This window comes from Theobroma cacao, chromosome 3, assembly GCF_053813885.1.
Source record: "Theobroma cacao isolate CCN51 chromosome 3, ASM5381388v1, whole genome shotgun sequence".
Taxonomy (NCBI): Eukaryota; Viridiplantae; Streptophyta; class Magnoliopsida; order Malvales; family Malvaceae; genus Theobroma; species Theobroma cacao.
The window spans coordinates 30,523,813-30,537,256 of NC_142641.1; the positions used below are offsets into that span (position 1 = coordinate 30,523,813).

General features: G+C 37.5%; 1 protein-coding gene across 6 annotated transcripts in view; it reads right to left on the minus strand.

Moving 5' to 3' along the window:
- Positions 1-12,561, minus strand: part of LOC18604621 (protein IQ-DOMAIN 31) — a 29,979-nt gene extending 17,418 nt beyond the window's left edge. Inside the window, exons 1-9 of one of the 6 annotated variants that reach the window (XM_088804884.1) lie at positions 12,410-12,561; positions 12,241-12,280; positions 11,765-11,878; positions 10,527-10,823; positions 10,207-10,410; positions 9,569-9,652; positions 7,389-8,730; positions 6,648-6,697; positions 5,824-6,052 (exon numbers count right to left, since the gene is read on the minus strand). In XM_088804884.1, the coding sequence (XP_088661010.1) occupies positions 6,029-6,052; positions 6,648-6,697; positions 7,389-8,730; positions 9,569-9,652; positions 10,207-10,410; positions 10,527-10,823; positions 11,765-11,848 (2,085 nt within the window). In that variant the 5' untranslated portion in view covers positions 11,849-11,878; positions 12,241-12,280; positions 12,410-12,561 and the 3' untranslated portion in view covers positions 5,824-6,028. Of the gene's footprint in view, positions 1-5,823; positions 6,053-6,454; positions 6,698-6,735; positions 7,041-7,388; positions 8,731-9,568; positions 9,653-10,206; positions 10,411-10,526; positions 10,824-11,764; positions 11,879-12,240; positions 12,281-12,409 lie in introns of those variants that run through there. The other 5 variants (XM_018118186.2, XM_007037194.3, XM_018118185.2 and 2 more) reach the window with 5 other exon arrangements.
- Positions 12,562-13,444: the final 883 nt, after the last annotated feature.

Genomic DNA, 13,444 nt, shown 5'->3' on the forward strand with positions numbered 1-13,444 from the left:
GGCTGATTTTTATGCCTTTTATAAAGAAAATAATGAATGGATGAGATTTTGACACATGTCACCATTCCATTGGTTCATGTGTTATACTTAGCCATTAAGCAATCTCTCTCCACCACACATTTCTCATGTTTATCCATTTACAGGATGAATAAAATCCCTTGGCCTTGACAAGTGCTGGGGCGAAAAATTTATCGATTTGCCCCCGGGGTGAAAAAATTACGATTTTGCCCCTATACTCTGAAATATACCGTAATCAAATTATTTCTACTTTTCAACCTCAAATAACACTAACATTGATCAATATTAACCAAATGGGGCAAAAAACTCATTTTATAAAAATTCCTATTTAGTCCTCTAGTGGCAAAATTACCATTTTGCCCTTGTACTCTAAAAATACCAAGAATCATAATTTTTTCACTACTAAACATCATTTTATACTCCAATAATCATAATTATATTTCATATAATTATTCTTGGTTAAATGTGATCAAATCTTGGCTAGAAATCTCCATTTAATCATCAAATGGTAAAATGATCGTTTTATCCCTAATCAGTCAATTTTCCTGATGGACTCTAAATTGGACCTTGAACTCTGAATCACTATTCTAAGTCATTTTGTGGGTTTTAAAATTTTTAAATTCCTCTTAGAATTTCTATTTGAACTAGTTCAAGGCTCGATTTAATTTAGTTGTACCACTAGGTACAATACTGTCTTTTAATCGAGCTTGACAGGGTCTCACATTCTCCCTCACTAATAAAAATTCGGTCCCCGAATTTAAATTCAATGTAAAGTGGCTTACCTTCACATATCGAAGAGGTGTGGATGCTTTGTCTGTATCTCATCCTCAGCTTCCCACGTCACCTCCTTTAAATCCTGATACCAACATTGTCACTAAGGGTGGCTCCACCCTTCAGGGCAACCCTTTCTACCTTCCGCGACGAGCAACAAAAGGTACCTATCAGAGCACTTGGCAAGTAGTATCACTCAGCCTCGTTGCCAAGCTCCTGAATGTACCACATAGACTGCCATATGCGCCTCCTCCAATATCTCTCTCCTCAATTCATCATTATCCGGCACATAAAGTCTATTTCCATACCTCAACATTTCATTTGTGCCTTTGGTAAACATCTTTTCTTTCTTTCCATAAGGATCCTCCAACTGATCCTTAAGCTCCTTAAGGTGTCTAACACCACTAAATTCACTAAGGTATTTTTATCCTTGATTCGAGCTACGCAGGATTTATTTTCTTATTCAGTCACAAACACCTCCTTTAAAGGAGTGGGTACCACCAAGTATTCTTCTCTCCTATTCACAAGCGTACTCGCTCTCACCGGCCTAGCGACCTTGCCACGTCTACCTCGCCCCCTACGAGGTGAGTGCCCGTGGCCTATTAGTCATCTCAGTAGGGGCATCTTGCTCCCCTACTTGTCTTAAGGTGGCCCGTGTCTTAGGTGACATTCTTACCTAGACAAGAGCAAACACTTGTCATTAACCACAGTTAAAGAGATAAGGTGGTTTCTAAGATTGAGAATTTATGCGGTTCCTCGATTATGAAATGTGCTGTGGCTCACAGTTCATAATTAAAAATCCCACATAAAAACCCGACTCTCCGCTAGACTTGACCATAACACCCTAGGACCTAAATAACCTAGGGCTCTGATACCAAGTTTGTCACGACCTAATTTCTCGAGCCATGACCGGCGCATAAGCTCAATGAGCATAGCTCACTAAGCCCAAGCAAGCCTATCCATTTACCTTTGCTTAACAAATTTATCATATCATGCATACACACACCTTTTTTCGGGTGTAAACATAGCCAAAACACAATGACGTTATCGATAATAATATACATGCACTATACCAGTCATGTATTTAGCAATTTACATTGCATACACATATTCACATTGTTAGATTGTATTAACAATACAAAAGGACCCATGACTTCCAGCGGAGACATTTACAATAAAAAAGATTACTATCGAATGCCAGACACATACCCAGGAGATGCACTACGGGGACTCCTCGATTTAGGGTCCAACAGTCACCTGATCTGAAAACATGAATTTTTATAAAACGTGAGTACAATACTCAGTGAGTGAACAAGATGGGAACAAGCATACCATAAGGAATGTTTATCGAAATCATGATGCATTCATTTTCTCAAAACCATGCAATTGTTTTAGCTCTTTTAAACCCCTCATGTAAACCCCACATGAGTAAATCACTTTACAAAAATCCATGCTCAACTATGGTACCAAAGAAATGGGATATATGGCAAAAACCCACAAGTTAACAAAATAGACAGAAAGTTTCTCGCTATAGCGAACTTCATTCTCGCTGCAGCGAGAACCAGAACATCAAGGAAAAAGTCTCATTTTTCCCTTAAAACAACTCATCCTGCTAAAATAACAATAGCAACATGCAACACATGTAAACTTCTAAATTCCAACAAAACAAATGCTTACACATTTGCATTTACAACCATATACCCATCATCAACATGCACACCATCCCATCATCATCATCATGCACACCATCCCATCATCATCATCTCATATGCAACGGCTTATGCTATTGTCACTAGGGGGTGGGAGATCACGAAGCATCCCCCCTTCACTCGGCAAGAGGTGCACTTTACTCCGGATCACGAAGCAACGGAGCAGTCCCTTCCCTCCTCTTCCAAGTTCCCCCCCCCCCCTTCTTCACTCGGCAAGAGGTGCACTTCACTTCGGATCATGAAGCAACGGAGCAGTCCCTTCCCTCCTCTTCCAAGCTCCTAGGCGGAGAGTCATACTTTGCTACAAATCATACCTATCAAAGCACTCATAGGGTGGAAGATCACGAAGCATCAAGCCCTATAAGCTACGGAGGCAACAACGGCTTATGTGCACTCCCACTCACACATAGTCGGGTCAGCAACGGCTTATGTGCACTCCTACTCGCACATAACGGGGTCAGCAACGGCTTATGTACACTCCTACTCGCACATAGTCGGGTTCAAATCAACATGTAAAGAAGCATCCAATGCATATCATGCATTTTATCATATTGTGATAACATATAAACCATTGTATAGCACATTTTCACAATATAAAATCATTTTACTAAAAGCTTGTTCCCAAGGTACATTTTCTAAGACAAGTTGGATAGAATCTTTCATATTCCCAAAAACAAGTTTGAAATGCAAGTCCACTCACCGGTATTAGGAGTAGAAATACTCCTATTTTCAGTCCGCGAGTACAGTCCTTTACCCGTATCCAATGGCTCACCACATAGCCATAATCCATGACATATATTCCAATTAAATTGTGTCTAACAGTCATAAGTTATTTCAAGCTCGATATATATATATGATATGAAATGAAAAATGCACGAGTAGCCATCTAGACCCAATAGTGGCCTAAGTCGATTTTTCATCCGATCAATTGGCCAATGCATCCAATTTCACTCTAAATTAATCCATTTCTCCTCTAATACCTTAATTTACCACATACCATTTAAATAAAGCCAAATTCAGCATTAGAACCCTCACAGTTCCTTATAGAAAAATTCGGTCACTTGGTGCACTAGCACCAAAAATTTTTCTACATAACCGTTTCACCTTAATTCATCATATTTCCAAGCCATTTTCCTTGAAATAAAAACAATCCCCCATTGATATTCAGCCCTCATGGTTTGACTAACAAAGAACCCTAGAAAAATTGAATATTTCTTTTGTGTTTTTGTTCATAACCATGCTTAACTATCCCTAAACACTAACATAGTCTAAAATCAAATTATTCCAACAACAGTTCCTCTTCCGTACCCATTTTTCAGAATTGAATTCATCATGATAACTCAATATTCAACCATGAAAATCAAGAACAAAAGCATGGGTAAGCTAGGTATCAAGGAGAATTAAAAAAATTTGAACTTACCTAGCTTGTTTCCTTAAATTCCAACACTTTCTCTTTGATTTTTCCCACCTAGGGCTTGTTCTTCCTTGGTTTCTCTTCTCTTCTGGTTTGGCTGATCACTATGGGAGAAATGGGCTGATTTTTATGCCTTTTATAAAGAAAATAATGAATGGATGAGATTTCGACACATGTCACCATTCCATTGGTCCATGTGTCATACTTAGCCATTAAGCAATCTCTCTCCACCACACATTTCTCATGTTTATCCATTTACAGGATGAATAAAATCCCTTGGCCTTGACAAGTGCTGGGGTGAAAAATTTACCGATTTGCCCCCGAGGTGAAAAAATTACTATTTTGCCCCTATACTCTAAAATGTACCGGAATCAAATTATTTCTACTTTTCAACCTCAAATAACACTAACATTGATCAATATTAACCAAATGGGGCAAAAAAATCATTTTATAAAAATTCTCGTTTAGTCCTCTAGTGGCAAAATTACCATTTTGCCCTTGTGCTCCAAAAATACCAGGAATCATAATTTTTTCACTACTAAACATCATTTTATACTCCAATAATCATAATTATATTTCATATAATTATTCTTGGTCAAATGTGATCAAATCTTGGCTAGAAATCTCCATTTAATCATCAAATGGTAAAATGACCGTTTTATTCCTAATCGGTCAATTTTCCTGATGGACTCTAAACTGGACCTTGAACGCTGAATCACTATTCTAAGTCATTTTGTGGGTTTCAAAATTTTCAAATTCCTCTTAGAGTTTCTATTTGAACTAGTTCAAGGCTCGATTTAATTTAGTTGTACCACTAGGTACAATACCGTCTTTTAATCGAGCTTGACAGGGTCTCATAAGTTACATAACTGATATATGAAAAGTATTGCATAGACACTTGAGTGAGGTACCAAATGCACTTCTCATGATGGATCATATTCAATGAACTCGCTCACCTATGGCAAGCACCCACACGCTAGTTTCAAATATCTTTATACTTCAACTTATTAGAGCAGTTGCTTACTTCACACATAAACAACATAGCATGTGTCGATCTTTGAGTATTATTGATGGCCCATCTCAATAACACAATGATCAAAAACTTTTAGGAACAATACTTTAATGTATAAAGATATCATAATTATATCCTAATACAATTACTTTACAAAGCATATATAGTTTCATGGGCTTTATCTACAAAAGTACAAAAAGTAATTAAATCACAACTTATGGATAAAGAACTATCTCATAATTATTATAAATTAATAAAATATCATACATGAATAACTCAAAATGTATTCCCATACAACTAGAGATTTGCTCGCAGGGCCGATACTAACAATATTAAACAACCAAATCATGATCTTACTTTAGAGAAAAGTTCTAATTTTTCACTGCACTTGTAACTTGATTGCATGGCTTTTCCCGACATAAAAGGTTGAGTAACACGTTCAACTTAGTCCTTGATGGCATCTTAATTGAATTCCTTGAGTTGATTGGCAGTGACCACTTGATTGGCTTTTTGTTGAGGATCTTTTGCAACTCCTTTGATGGAATTTTCATTGTCTTCTTGAATGATTAGGTGTTAATTTTGATTTGAAACAGCTGAATTTTTTTAGTAAGATTATTAATTTTCTTCATCATTGAGGCAAATCGATCATCCTTTTCTCTAATGCTTGTAGAAAGAGATTCCAGACTTTTTCAAGAAGTGCACCGTACTCTTCCAAGGATATTTCACCAATTGCCATGAAAACCATTATCCCAGAACTTGCTTTGGAAGATAAACTCTAGCAAGGTAATGACGGGAGAAAGAGCGCTTGAATAGCTATCTTTTTCTTTGAACAATAACTGATGTCTTGTGCTTGATCCTTTAAAGGAAGCAAGTTGCAAAGCATAAATTTTTTTTCTAAATTTTGAGTTGGGACAATAGTGTCATAGTAAAGAGGATTTTGGTTAAGCATTGGAAGAGTTTGATTATACAGTTCCGCAAGAGCTTTAATCTTTCTCTTAATGTCATAAGGGTGAGTAGCTAGGAACATCAATAGTTGATGAATTCGGGTAGACTGTGAGTTCCGTTCAACCAGGCTTGAAAGCTGGCTAGCTAGTAGAGTTCTTCTTAGAAGCCATTGCAACTTGAAAACTTGAAGTTCAAAGAAAGGAGATGAGAAGCAAAGAATGTCCCACTATGTGTTAGAAATTTGTACACACAAATTTTGAGGACATGAAAGTAAATTTTTTGACAATTCTTAAAATAAAAGAATAATCTTCAGATATGTTTCCTCAACAAAAGCCCGCTCAAAGGCCTTGATAACTTGATGTCGAAAAAAATTGTTGAAGAAACAGAAATGATCTTTCCTTTTGCTAGAACAAGATCAAAAAGCAACTTTTTTCAAAAAATTTCGGAGCCTAAATACAGACTTATATTCGAAATTTATTCCATTCTTTAGAACATGATTTTTGAGACTTTGGAGAAGTTTTGAGTCATCAAAATCCTTTTTTTTTTTTTTTTTTTGAATTGTTAAATGGTTTGGAGACTAATTAATTAGAGATAAACAAAGCCCGCTCCTAATTCATCTTATTTCGCCTCTTTGTGACCTACCTCACCACATCAGAAAATATAGTGGTACCTCATGTCATATGATATCATGCCAAAAGGATGTTATGTAACACAAACCAGACAGCTTAATAGTAGGACCGAAGATTTGCTGATGTGCAAAAATGTCAAGAACGAGTACCTTATGCGTTGACTCAAACAATGCGGAAGAACTCCAATACGCACCAACAGCTACAAATAGCAACAATATAACATCAGTGGGAAGGCAATTTGAGGAGCAAACGAAATGAAATTTTATATGATAATGATAACTGGCTTGTTGAAAGTTCCAAAACCTATCCATGTACACTCACAAACACCCAGCATACACATTTTTTCAAAAGGCACTCGGCCTGCACACACCTTCATCTATAGACCCAGTTTCAGTTTTACAGCCCATTCTATTAATCTTACACCAAAAGAAATAAAGATATATAAATCCACAAGGCAAATAATTCTTGAACCCCTTATGCTAACTCCACAAATCACAATTTTCCACAACATCACCTCCTCCACTCTACTTGGGTTACCTTTGCTGCAAATTCAAACAAAGACAAAAAAGGGTATTTAGTAACATGGGAAAAAGGTAATCATTCTGAGTAAAATAGATGGCAAGCATTCTTTGGCCTCTTATTGTGATAGAATCTATCAGGAACAGATACCGTCCAGACCCATGACAACTCGTTTAGCATGGACAATGGAAAATCTATAACATCGTCAAAGGAATGACTTATCTCTTAACAGACATAGCTGAAATATGTTAACTAAGTAGACCAATACAAAGGCACCATTTAGGGACTCTGTATGATGAAACATTTGAACTTCAAGACAACCTATGGGTAAAACTGGTAAGAAGTTCTAATCAAGAATCAGCATTTCATACCATTTCCATCTTTGGATGACAACGTAGATCTGTCAGTTTTGTTCCCTGCTCTCCCCCCTGCATGAACCAGTTTCTGCGTCCTTGGTGACTGTGAGCTGATTTTATTGGCAGAAGATGGCAAAGACTGGCGACGAGTGAGGTTATTTTTGTCACCTGCATCCTGGCCAGAGCTAGGAGAGCCTTGTAGTCTCAGCTTAGCCTTGGCAGATTCAGTTGCTGCCATGTAGCTAGGCAGTGCAGGACTGTTCTGAGCCCCATTCTCTGACCGATTTTGTTTCGCAGGATAAGAAGCTTTCCTGCCTGACTTCTGATTCTCATTATTAGTTGAATCATCCTTCCTGTTCAACTCCCCATTTGTAATGGGTGTATTCTCATCCTTAACAGCTCCATCTATCAAAGGCTTCGAGACAACACCCAAAGAATCAGCATGCAATAAATCCGATGTTTCATTTACCCCAAATGACCCTGGCATAGTTTTAATGTCAGGTGATATGGAAACTGCCAACGCCATCTCTTTCTTTGTCTTCTCAGATGAGCCATTCACTGTCAAAGGCATCTCTTTCTTCATCTTCTCAGCCGAGATATTTAGTGTCAAAGCCATCTCTTTCTTCATCTTCTCAGCTGAGCTATTTACAGTCAAAGCCGTCTCTTTCTTCATCTTCTCAGCTGAGCTATTTACTGTCAAAGCCGTCTCTTTCTTCATCTTCTCAGCCGAGCTATTTACCGTAGCAGTCTCTTTTCTCATCTTCTCAGCTGAGCTATTTACTGTCATGACCGTCTCTTTCTTCATCTTCTCAGCTGAGCTATCTATGGTCACATCCATCTCTTTGTTTGTCTTCTCAGCTGAACTGTTCAGGCTCTGTTCTACAATATTAAGATTCGTAGTGTTTGAGACCTTTTCCAAACTTTGCTTTGGCTTTTCAAATTCAACTTCTGACTGCAGTGAATTTTCTACCACGGGATTATGAACCTTTCTCAAGTTGCGTTTAACCTTTTCAAGCTCATTTTGTGGGTTTTCCTGCACTAACTCAGCTTGATGGTTGGAAATTTTCCTCAGGTTACGCTTGGGCTTATCAAATTCAGAGGTTGCTTGAACAGCACCATCCAGATTTGCAGGTGGAATTCTGCGGACACTCCGTTTTGGTCTACCTGTTTCTGTGTCAACAACTTGACAATTAACTGGCTTCCTCTGCAATTTCGCGTCAGAGGCTTTCTTTGGTTGAGGAACTGGTTTCCAGAAGCAGGATGCTGACCAGCACTCTAACCAGTTCCAGACTGAATTTGATTCTCCAGCATTATAACGGAGGCGCAAAGGCATTACAGTAGGTGATGCAGCAACAAGCTATAGTAACAAACCCACCAGTCACTTGCCCAATTTGAAAGAAAAAGAAGGTAAAAGGAAGGGGACAAAAATCAAATGACATTCCAATTTAGAAAAACCATGCCTATTGATCATTGATAGCTAACTATAGGGTAAACTTCCAAATGCCTCTAACACCCAATACTTTTAGGTGCCATGAGAGAACAAGACAGCTTTAGGTGTGCACACTGCCAAATGTCTCTGCTGCTAAATATTTTTGGGTGCCACATCAGATTTCCTTAAAATACTATGAGAAATACCTATGCATGATATACTGACAGATAATCATCAATCAAACTGCCAAACATATCTAGTGCCCAAAACTTTTGAGTGCCATGAGAGGTAGATGACATTTTTGGGCCTACCTAAAATTACTCAATGGAAGATTATGTGCGAGCAAGAAGGCAAGTTAGATATTGAAGCTTCATTTAATAGGATATATTAGCTTTCATCTTGGTGGTTTGGCCTTTTAAATCCACGTAATTCCACCAATCAATTCAATTCATGAAGCAAAATGAAGTTTACTCAAAAATCAATCTTAAAAGCTCAGCAAATGACAATATGAATGCCTGAATAAAACATTTGGAACTGCTTCTTGCGCAGCAAGTAACCATGCAGTATTGTGATATGATGGATAAGAACAGCTAGGGCAAGTTATGTTTTCCCCATCATAGTAGCTTATAGCATAAGGATAAATCCATTTAAGTATAATTGCCGACACATAGAGCCACCTCTAGTGATGTGGTGCAATATCAAGGTGAATTCTATTCACTCTCAATTTTATAAATAAGAAATACTGTAAGCATGACACCAGACATACCTTACGAACAAAAGCATTTGTTGACAACTTTTCAATGCGTGCAGGCATATTAACTCCAAGAGAAACCACAAGCTTGCTCTCCTGCTGAACAAAGATACAAAGATCAGACTTCGAAAATAAGCTAGCCTACCTTTTTCTTGAATAAGTACAGATTCAATACAGGAAGAGTGAGGAAAAAGGTTGAAATACATGTTCCACATTTGAAAATTCATATATGCTATTATATCCTGCATATTGTAATTACTGGAAGTAATTGACTACAGAAAATGAAAATGGGTTAACTTCAACAACAGTTTCACTATTCAAATTATATGACAACTCAAAGCGCAACAATTTCAAATTTGCTAAAACAACTCTAGGCAAAAGACCTTTTTCAGTCATTCTCACTAAACTAGGTTGATGATGGGCATGTATTTTTTTATATATGGACCGTCTAAGAGCCCGACACCATTTTGAATATGTAAAAGAATGAAAGTAGCAAAAGAGTAAGTAAGGTACACCTAATAAATTTAAATGACATAGTGATTGTAAGATAAATTTCAATTATTAGTAACCAGGATGAGTGCATTTGCTGAAAGAACTAACCAGATGAGCCATGACTAGTAATTGGTCCACAATAGAGTTCTCAATGAACTTACCAGGAGGTTAATTTGATTGCATTTTTTCTGCACTTCAAGACCACTATCAGAATGCCTGACCATTACTCCGCGAACACGTGCTTGTAATTTGACAATTCCCATCATACAGCACAAAGTACCAATAGCTTGTCTCCTAACCAAGTGGCCACGAATAAGTGCCTGCAGCCTTATGATGCCTTTGAGGGCCCGGAATGCCCTGCGAGCCTTCACATAATGAACTGATATCAGTGTAGGTATAATATCAACTAAATGTTCTTCATAGACTATATAAACTTTAGACAATTGATAGTAAAACCTCACAAAAAACAGCAGACAAATACCAGGTAACCCCTAAAAGCAGCCTGTGCCATGGTTGCAGCTTGTTCTCGCTTCATCCTTTCAGGATCATATGGTGAATCTTGAAGAGTGGACTTCTGAGAATCTCTGCCTTCACTCACTGGCAGTGATATCCCATCATTATGCGAGATATTTGCAGCTTCCTTGTTCTCCAGTTCTAATTTCCCTTCATCTCTCTCAGTAGCATATGGATTCAGCTGTGACGTGAAGGGAGGAGCCACAGCGTCATCAGTTTCTGATGCTCTGTCCGCAACCAGTACCTCTTTCTCATTTGCAACTTTCTGTAAATGATAGTCCAATCAAAGAACAGAATGCATATGTTATTAATTATTTTAGGATAGGTGGGATAAAGATACCAAATCACTATTCTTTTAGTTAGTCAGTGCTAAAGAGTGAATAATAGCACTCATAGAAGAAGAATAAAGTTGCATTAAGATTACCATAGATAAAAATAGCAGCAAGTACCAAATAGAAAGGAATGCTAATGCTCATTTCATAATTCCAGGAAAGAATCATATATTCTCAAGTTCGAAGCGTCAAAATGGCCATGGTAAAAATAAAAGCTCCCAAAGAACTTTTCCAGGCAGCTAACATTTAAATCAGTCAATCCTTTTCCTTTACGATTGCTTTAGAGTAAACTTCCTGAGTAGAGGGAAGTACACAACCAAGGATAAAAGAACGAGAGAGGAACCATCCATAACTTCAACATTATTCAGAGATAAGCTAGAGGGAGAAACAAGACAGCTTTTAAACCACAACATAAGACACTGGAAACTCAGAACCAGAGTTTGCATCATTGGGTGGCATAGTTTGAGAACTAGCTCTGAATCTAAGATGGGACAATATATCACAAGTTGGAAACACAAAAACAGAGTTTGCATCATTGGATGGCGTAGTTTGAGAACTAGCTCTGAATCTAAGATGGGACAATATCTCACAAGTTAATAAGCTATGAGGCAAAGTGTGAGGACCACTGAAAGAAATATCTAGATCAAGGTCATTAATGCAGTGCTCCACAAAACCAGTGAAACTCAAAAAATAACATGGCATCAAGAAATGGAATACTAGGTAATAATATCAAGTTCTTTTGATAGAACACGCATTGTCCTTATGCCCATATGGTTTAAAGGAGACACGAGAGAAGTATATCAGAGCATTGCAAATAAGAATTTATTTTATAACGTGATAAATGATGTTTAATAGTAATTAGTAATAGCATTACCTCCCTTCCTTTAGGATAACTAGATTTGGAAGATTTCTTTCCAAAAAGCACAGTCTTAATCCATTTTCCAGGTGATTTTCCCATAACGCCAAGATCACGCGAAACTGCAAATACCTGCAATCCACTTTCAGCATCATTCTACGTGGCAACAGCTTAAGCATACATAAATCCTAAATTCAAGAATCAATAAAATAGCAAACAAAATAATGCAAAACGAAAATAGAAGTTAAATATAACGAATATCATCAAAAAAAAACCATCCAACACTGCAAATAACTAAAATCAGCTAACAAAAATCCAATGATCTAACAAATTCAAAGCCAAATTTTTTACACTTGAAGAAAATACAGTAAGTACCCCTGATATTTACGATCTGCCGAAAATTGAAATCGAAAGGCAACAAATATGGCGCCAAAAGAAAATAAGCAAAGAGAGCTTTTTACGAGAAACAAATTTACATTAGATCTGATACTTACCTTGCAAATGTGACACTTTCGAAGCTCAAATCTACCATTCCTGATTTTCAAAAACACGAAACCAAACACCTAACCATGAGTTTGTTTTTCATTTTTTATTTTTCAAATCAGAGGAAGAAACACTGAAAATATTTATACGAAAATGAAGAAGAGGGAAAGCAAAATGTACCATGAGGAAGCTTGCCCAAAAAAGAGAGAGAGAGAGCTTGCAACCAAATCAAGAAGAAGAAAAGAAAAAGGGTTATATCAAAAAGTAGCTTCGATTTCTTTTGCTTCGCTTTTGCTGCTCTGTAGTCTTTGTACTGAGACAAGTCCAAAAAATATACCTGAATTTGGAAATTATGAATAAAAATAACGGTACCTAATCTGGTGTAACCGATTCTACCATAATAAGTTTGGGTAGGATGGTTATGGCCGTTTATGGAAATGATGTTTTTCGAGATTGTGACCGACAGCGGGATTTGACGGTTGGCATTGAGAGAAGACCTAGGCATTGGAATAGTCGATGATTCGGGATGAATAAAAGCGGGAGGTAGTGTCGGGTTGGGTGTCCCAAAGTGCAGTTACTTCGGGGACAAGTGTCCAGCTTCTTTATTCTGACGCTTTTTCAAATTACGCATCTGCCCTTCTACCAGAAAGTTGTTGGCATACGCGGGTGTTATAACGCGTGGAGGAATTGAGCATAGCGGCCAATTTACAGGGAGAGGGCGTGGTAGGAGCGTGGACGAAAGAGCGCGTTGGTGGAGAAGGTGGTGCATGAGAGCCACGCTGGAATGGAGGAGTGAGTGAAGGGAGCGTGGCACTGGCAGGTTGCGGCAAGCAGAAGAGTGAAGCGAATCTAAATGACTGCCAAAGAACCCACGAGAGGCTCAATGTGGTCATTATAGCCATCATGTACCCATACTTGCCTCTTCTCTTGCAGCCCGCTCCCGTTTCTCCATAATTATGGCAGATTAAACATATAATTTTGTCGGACATAAGTTTCATTTTATTACTGATCGATTTTATCATTCATTTCTTAGTATATGTAATTTTCTAACTATGTGTCCGTTTGGTATAGTTTTTTTTTTCAATTTATTTATTTCTTAAAAACAAAAATCAAGTCAAATAAGAATTTTGAGAAGTTTTTAAAAGAATAACTTTTGTTTAAAGAATAAAATTTAAAAAAAAATGAATTTCAAAAAAAAATCTAGAGAAAAGTTTT